Source organism: Dipodomys merriami, unplaced genomic scaffold (genome assembly GCF_024711535.1).
Source record: "Dipodomys merriami isolate MVZ:Mamm:240054 unplaced genomic scaffold, mDipMer1.0.p SCAF_5, whole genome shotgun sequence".
Taxonomy (NCBI): domain Eukaryota; kingdom Metazoa; phylum Chordata; class Mammalia; order Rodentia; family Heteromyidae; genus Dipodomys; species Dipodomys merriami.
The window spans coordinates 28,290,314-28,298,785 of NW_027206068.1; the positions used below are offsets into that span (position 1 = coordinate 28,290,314).

The following is an 8,472-nucleotide window of genomic DNA, read 5'->3' on the forward strand; positions in this document are numbered from 1 at the left end:
ACACAAACTAGGTCTGAAATTTCTTAACAGACTAGAGTAATAGTTTGATCGTATCAAGGTAGGATTTAATAAGATCATTGGCTAGGAAATAAAGTTCATGGTTATTCAAACAAGAAACATGGCATATGTAGCTTAAGTCCTGATGTTTTAGCTGACTGTAGGGCTTAAAAAAATCCTGACATAGGGACTAGGAAGCTGGCTCAGTGGTAGAGTGCTTGCCTTGCATGCATGAGGTTCTGGGTTCCATTCCTCAGCACCACATAAGCAGAAAAAGCCAGAAGTAGCGCTGTGACTCAAGTGGTAGAGTGCTAACCTTGACCTGAAGAGCTGAGGGACAGCTCCCAGGCTGAGATCAGGCCCATGACCGACCCCCCCCACCCCCCCAAAAAAAAAACCTGACATAGGTGACTCTGATAGAAATGCAGTGTCTTGTTCAGGTGATGTAATAGTTCTATGTTGCCATAGGAACATCAAATCTGGTGTACTGTGCTATGCTTAGAGTTTTAAGAGAATTGACAAGTGGGTACCTGAAGAAGGGATAGGAGAAAGAGGACATGTTAACTGTATGAAGTATATCCCGTGGGCTGGGAAGGTGGCTCAGTGGTAGAGCGCTTGCCTTGCATGCATGAGGCCCTGGGTTCGATTCCTCAGCACCACATAAGCAAAAAAAAAAAAAAAGCCGGAAGTAGCGCTGTGGCTCAAGTGGTAGAGCTGAAGAGCTGAGGGACAGTGCCCAGGCCCAGAGTTCAGGCCCCACTGACCGGACCCCCCCCCCCAAAAAAAAAAAAGAGTGGGCCTCCTGGTCTTGCTGTCCATCATAAGAAGTATATCCCGTGATGATATGTGCAAAATGGATAATTGGAGCAATTTTAGAGCATTAGAAGTTTACAGGAGAGAGTATGTTTGTCCAAATGAGAGCTGTTTCAGCCCTTGGACAAGATACTATATTTCTACCAGTGCTATTGAAAGCCTTACAGTCAGTTTTCAGAGGACATTGAAATCATCAATCCTTCAACTGCCAGCCTTGGAACCCATATTCCGTGTGTGTGTGTGTGTGTGTGCAATCCTTCAACTGCCAGCCTTGGAACCCATATTCCATATTCTCTCCTTTGTGTGTGTGTGTGTGTGTGTGTGTGTGTATGTGCGTGTGCAATCCTTCAACTGCCAGCCTTGGAACCCATATTCCATATTCTCTCCTCTGTGTGTGTGTGTGTGTGTGTGTCAGTTTGTTCCTCTTTTGACCTAAGACAGGGGTGTGTGTGTGTGTGTGTGTGTCTGTAGGACAGTTTGTTCCTCTTCTGACCTAAGATAAATTCTTTGTCCTGTGCTCAGAGCATCTGTTGATCTCAGGCTATTTGTCCTTTCAGTGGCACCTAACACTTAACTACTCTCTGAGAGGTCTTTGCTTTTAGAGCCCCTGGTGCCATGATTCTGATTTCTTCTTTATTCTTTGGTTATTTTTGCTAAGGTTTATTTTCCAGCTTATCCTTTCCACATGGCCTTTAAATAGAGCTGTTCCTTGAGGCTTGATCCTGGGTTCTTTTTTCTTAGCTACATATACGACTTCAACCGTGTGTTTATTAATAACTGCCCTATTATCAAAGGCTAGACCTTGTAAATAATATTTTTACCTATATTGATTGTATCCAGCTACAACCATATATTTCCAAAACCAAGCTCACCTCTGTTTTTACCCACCAACACAAAGGGAAAGATCCAGCTTTCCTCCAATATTCATGTTTGCATCTGATCATTTCTGCACTCTACTATGTTGCACAGATCTGATGCTTGGGAGTCATCTTGTTATTTCCCACATGCAGATAGGTCATTAGTCCTCTAGTATATTGTAGATTCATTCACTTGCTGTCATTTGTACTTTTGCCACTTTAGTAGCCTCTACTAAACTAGAATGATCTTTTTAAAAAAAATGTCAAGCTCTTATTTAAGTGTGTTTTATATTTCTGATAACTCTTTGGCCTATAAATAATGTGCCTCTTGCTTCTGTCCCCAACACAACTAGCACACACCATTTCTACCCCATGTATGCACTTTAACCATTCTGCCTAGTTCAGTTTTTCATGTTAACCATCTAGCTTTCCATCTTTGCACTTTCAGCATTGTCCCACTTCTCTCCATCATCTTGTCAATGGCTGTGCAGCCTTCAGATTTCAGTTTAAATGTTTCTTACACGATCCTTCTCAAATGCCATGGGCAGGGTAGGCCTGCTTCCTGACACTTATGGCAGAGGGTAAGTGAGAAGACACAGTGCTGCCTGTAATCCTAGCTACTCAGGAGGCTGAGATCTGAGGATCGCAGTTCAAAGCCAGCCCAGGCAGGAAAGTCCATGAGACTCTTACCTCCAGTTAACCACCAGAAAACTGGAAGTGGTATTGTGGCTCAAGTGGTAGAGCGCTAGCCTTGAGCTGAAGAGCTGAGGGACCGTGCCCAGACCCAGAGTTCAAGCCCCACAGCTGACAAAAAAAACAAAAAGACACTATGCAGTTACCGAAAATCTTTTAAAGGATAAAGCTCAAATAAATACTTATGCTATATGCTTAAGTGGACAAGGCAGTTATATATAAAGTTGTATACACAAGAAAACTTAAGGGAAGAGAATAATGGTCAGAAGTCAAATGCTGCCAAGAACTTGAGCAGGGTCCTCTTGTTTAATGATAAAGCAGTCATTTGTAATGTTAGCAGGAACACTTGGTAGGATAGAAGCCCAATTTTAAAGATTTGAGCATGTCTAAAAATTGATAGGGAAAACCATCAAAAGAGAGTTAATGGTATAAAACAGAAAGAAATTAAACCATGGGAGTTATTATGTAAGCATGAAATTTAAAACATGAAGTGAAAGAGTCCTGGATGAGATACATTCTAACATATTTTTTTTTATTGCATCCCTATTTATTGCATTATAACAAGAAAGAAAAAGATTTCAGTGAAACTAAGTTTGAAGTTTTAGTACCAAAAGAGTTCTGATCTGGTGGCTCCTATTTTCCCAGTGAAGGAGGAGGCAAAATCATGACTAATGGCAGAAGTAGTAGCAGTGTGAGAGAAATATGAGATGTTTGAAATAGTCACCACAGGGAATGGAAGAAAATGCTGGGAGGGTTAAAGTTCTTGACCTTGAATTTACAATGGCACCAATCTGTGAGACTTGTGATCTTTTCCTGCAGCATTCCATATGCTAGATACTAGGGCAGCAAAGAATTATAATTGAAATCACATAATACTGGGGTTTTGCCAGATGAGTTCAGATGAATGCTAGCAAGTGAGCAGTTGGAGTGTAAACTGGACAGAGAGGGGCTAATAGTTCCGTGTCTGGCACAATTTTAAATACTCAGTATCAAGATTTGTGAACTGATTGGCCTAAGATGTTCCAGATAGCTCAAACTGAGCATATTGAGAGTAGAAGGTAGAATGTCTAAATGGATATTTTCTGAGCATAATCATTGGAGATGATGAAGACAAATGTGTGTCGCCAAGCTAGTGCAGGTCTTAGGATGCAAAGGAAGAACAGAACTGAATGTTGAATTTTCAGTGACTAAGAGATGATAACCAGGTGGGTAGATGGTGGTAAGTGGAATGTTCTGGTTCTCAGAAGCACAGACTATTATTATTATTATTATTATTATTGTACAATGACATCAACCCCAACTGGCAGAACTTGTCTGGGGTAGCACAGTTGACTCACTAAATCTTCCCGTCCCAAGTTTCAGTTAGGCCCAGAAGGAGAAAAGGAAAATTTATTGAAGAAATAGAGAATATAGACAGCTTTGTTGGTTTGAACAGAAAGGCAGCAGGAAGCTGGTTCCTGAAAGGGAATACAGAATGTGAAATAAAGTTTGGAGAAGACAGAGGAACTGAAAACCTTGTACAGTGCTGTTCTTGAAATGTTCTTAATGTGAATGAAAGTTCTAAGTTCATAATTGCTTTTCCTCCATAGTCAATGGGAAGTCAGTACAAGATATTTTACAATTACAGGTTAGTATGATTGTGAGTAGTCAGAAAAAAAACGATTTTTAAGAGAACCTAAAATCAGATAACCCACACAAGTAAAAAGAAATAAAATAGTAACTTGTGAGAGAAAAATAAAATAGTTCAGTGTAGAGCAAAAGAATTGACAGAGTGAAGTAAAAGGATGTAAATAAAATTGTACCCTAAAATATATATCATATCATTTACTTGTATTCTAAATTCTTTTTTTTAGTTATCTTTAAGTAGTTGTACAAAGGAGATGCTATTTAACATATCTTAACCAATGTTACTCCTTTCAGCATTCTTACTTGTATTAGCTTAAATTCTTTTGCCACATCCCCAGCTCTGTTTTATATTTTAGATTGGGTCTCAGTTTTTTGCCCAGAGCCAAACTCAAACCTGTATCCATCCTCCTACCTATTTTTCCTTTGTAGCTGGGATTACAGTAATGAGTCAATATGCCTAGCTTGTTTCTTGAAATGTATCTTGCTAACTTTTTTGCCTAGGCTGTCCTCAAACTACATTTACCCTCTTCTCTGTTTCCTCAGTAGCTGGGATTACAGGTATTTACCACCATGCCTGCTTGCTTTAGATAACAACTGATTTGAGTTCTTTGGGAGACAGTATTTGCTGTAAAATCTTAAAATTATATTTATATGAGTCTAATGTGCATCTGAAGCCAGAAAAACGCATAGTGGTAGGTCTCTGGTGGGTCACACCTATATTCCTAGCTGCTTAGTAGCCTGAGACCTAGAGGATTGAGATTGAAAGTCAGCTCACAAAGAAGTCAGTGGTACTCCATTTCCAATTAACCAGCAAGAAACTGATCTGCAGGCATGGCTCTAGTAGTAGAATGTCAGCTGCAAGCAAAAAAATCCCTGAGGCCCTGAGTTCAAGACCCAGTACTGGCATATGTACACACATTAGTCAGAGAAAATAGGTGTAAAGTACACAACTTTATTTGTATTTAAAATGGGTTGTTTTTCCTTCAAAAAGTTAACTTTTGAAACATGTTATTTAATTTTTGATGTTGCCCTGGTTATTTTACCAAATTCTGAAATGCAGACTTATTTAAAAGAATACATATGTGTTTGTGGTGGGGGGTCATTTAGCAAGCCACTCATCCATATGGGTGAATGACAGAAGGAAGTAGACACAGAGTCTAAAAATCTCACTGTGAGTCAGTTTGCTTGAGGACTTCCCAGTGACAAAACAGAGAAATGGAGTGGAATCAGGCTTTTATGAATTTGTGTGTGTGTGTGTGTGTGTGTGTGTGTGTGTGTGTGTGTGTGTGTGTGTGTGTGTGTGTGTGTGTGTGTGTGTGTGTGTGTGTGTGTGTGTGTGTGTGTGTGTGTGTGTGTGTGTGTGTGTGTGATGATTAGTGGTTGAAAGTCCACTTTTGTTATTAAAAATTACTGCATGATGAGGCTGGGAAGGTGGCTCAGTGGTAGAGTGCTTGCCTTGCATGCATGAGGCCCTGGGTTCGATTCCTCAGCACCATATAAGCAAAAAAAAAAAAAAAATTACTGCATGAACTATGCTGTAGTGTAGTGTATAAAACAGTATAAGTAGATTATTGAAAATAAATGAGTCCTTTTATAAGTAAATCTGAGAACTGTTATTTGTTTATGCCCTCTTCTAGTAATAGTCTGTTAGACAAACATTTTTCTATAGCTAATTCAACATAATTATAACTGTTCACCTTTCACCCATAATAGTGTAGATACAACATTGTATTGATCATTTTGTATGGCTTTATACTACTATGTAATTGAATCATACCCTATAATGTAGGAATTCTCTAATGTTGGAATTTAAGTTGTTTTATCTTAGCTTCTTCTGAACTTTTTGTTTTCACTTAGGGCAAAGTGAAAGAAAAAGAAAAGAAAATAATATTCTATTTGATCTCGTCATTTGATATTTGCAACCTTAAGACCCAAAAGTTATTGTAAGGAAGAAGTGTACCTGGAGAGATATACAAATTCCAGTTGCCCTTTTTTCCCTCAATAATTAAAAGTAGCATATTGTTTCTGTTTCCTTTCTAGGTTCTCTTAAAAAAAAAAAAAAAGATCCTTTCCACCAATATCATGACTTTTAAAAATTATTTTTATAGGTACCTTGTTATCAGTAAATTTCAGAATTTAAGACTTGAATAAAACTAAAAATAATGTAATTTAGTAACCATACTTATACATGAGGTAAATTTTTAAAATTTAAGTAACTGTCTTTAGTTTTATTCACTGTTCATGCTAATGGGACTGTTTTTGGCAGTGGTTTTATGACATTTAGAAAGGTTTAGTATTCTGCAGAGATGACATGGTTGTTGGTAGTCGTTGGTCTACTGTGAGGTAGCACAACAGCCATACCATCTCACTTGAGCTATTTTTAAATGTGTTTTCATAAGCAGTATCTATGGATGATATGTCAGTCATTTGCTTAGAAACTTCTAAAGAAAGTATATTACAGAGTGATAGACAAAAACATTAATTGGTTATGGTTTAATAAATACGAGCATGCAATTAGAGAATCTTTAAAAGGCTGTTCTCACTTGAATGATTAGTTTCGTAGAATTGAATACTTAAAGCTTTAATTTTATACTTATTACTCGATCATTATATCTAATTATTTTGACCATTTATTCAAATAATAAACCTCCAAGTCTGAATATTTATAGTGAAGAGTGAGTTTGGTGAAAAGAAAATAATTATATGTCTCTTTTCCTCAGCTATTTTACTCTGCCTGCCATCAGAGTACAAAAATATACATCTACATCGTCTGTTTATCGTATTCTTGGATCATACAGATTTAGTTACAATACACATGCAGGTCAACCACTGAAAAGAATGAAACTGCAAATGAGGACAGATGAGCTGTACATTTATGTAAAGATAAAACAGGTGTTTTGGAAGAGCAACATTGTTCAGAAGCATAGAAGATTTCAATACTTTTGCATCCCTAATTACTTTATTCCTATTATTAGACAAAAAGAAAATAGCTTTCAAGTGAAATCCGAGCTTCTGTAATGTAATTGAAATGCAGAATATTGAATGGCTCTAACTTTTTCCTTTGTTTTTTTTTAAAGAAAAGTAAACTTTATGCCTGGCAAAACAAAACAAAAAGATTTTATATGCACTCTAATAACTTTAAAAAATAGTGTTCATTTAATAGTATTGTAAGATTATTTAGCTTTAGTTAACTAATTTCACTTGTGCTTTTCAGAATCATACATAAACTGAGCAGTGTGGAGATGAGGATGCTAACGTAGTATCTGTTTTTGTTTATAGGACGGTGAACTTTGACATAATAAAATACTTGTATGATTTCTTGTGAAAACAAGCTTCAAAGCCATATGGACATTGTGACAATGACTAAGCCAAGCTGTGTTCATCCAACTCCTTAGCTGGCCAGGGAGAGGAGTTCTTTGGCTCTCTTGGATTTGTCCAAACAGGTGCTGGCCCAGCATGGAATCTGATGAAAATATTCTGATTGGTCTGGGTAGATGTGAGCAGAAGACTATTTACCAGGGACCCTGGAGTATTTGGAAGCAACGTGTTAATTATAAACAGCAGGGTTTGAGCACAATCTGTTCTACTCTTAATGATGTTATCTTAACACTGAAATTGCCTGAAACCCATTTACTTAGGACTACATTTTGCTCTGTGAACTATCCCCTGCGCTTTGAACGTGCCAGCAGCCCTTGTTTATATGCCCAGTCTTTTCACTTCCTCTCCATAGGAGCCTCTATGGTTGCTTGCCAAAGCAGATTTCCTAAGGCCATTATTTTAAAAGATCATAGTTGCAAAATATAATAAATTTTTTTAACCTAAACTTGTATGTTTCACCCTAATTTTCTCAAAAGGCAGATCAGTTGTAGACCAACTTTCCATCTCTAAGCCTATTTGTTAATTTCACATGCTATGTAAGGTCAGTCTGGCCACTCTCTTTAATTAACTCCCTAACCTGGCTTATTTTTTTTATCAGCATTTGGTTTCCTTTTCTTTTTCTTTCTTATTTTTCTCCCCTGCCCTTCCCTTTTCTCCCTCTCCCTGTTCTTCCCTCCCTTCTTTTCATTTTTTAAAATCATTGATCTTAGTGAGTCCGTAATAAAATTCTTTCTTGTTGTGTATCTTGGTTCTCACTTTCTTTTCATCATTTTAAAGAAGTTTTCTGTTAGTATTTGAATGCTTGAAATTGAGCAGATTTAAGGTGCTTAGAATCTTGTTTAATTTTCAGTGGCATTTGATTCCTTCATTTCTTTTGTGAAGAAAAATTCTCCCAGAAAGCATTTCTAGTTAAGAAACCTTTTTACATAGTGATTGTCTGAACTGTTTTAAAGAATACAGGTCTTTTCAGTTTTTCTACTTGCTTTTATTTTGTGCTAATGACTAAGGAGAAAAGGAATGGAGTTTCTTTTTGACTACTTATATAGGACAGCAAAGGAAAACTTCCTAGCACAGAGGAACATTGCTCACAACTAGTGAGCAATGCATC

General features: G+C 37.4%; 1 protein-coding gene across 1 annotated transcript in view; it reads left to right on the plus strand.

Annotated features, from left to right (window-relative positions):
* The window catches only part of Orc5 (origin recognition complex subunit 5), a 53,138-nt gene extending 45,031 nt beyond the window's left edge, over positions 1–8,107 (plus strand). The window contains exon 14 of the mRNA XM_069996299.1: positions 7,266–8,107. Coding sequence (XP_069852400.1) covers positions 7,266–7,311 — 46 coding nt within the window. The 3' untranslated portion in view covers positions 7,312–8,107. The remainder of the gene's footprint in view (positions 1–7,265) is intronic.
* The last annotated feature ends 365 nt before the right edge of the window (positions 8,108–8,472 follow it).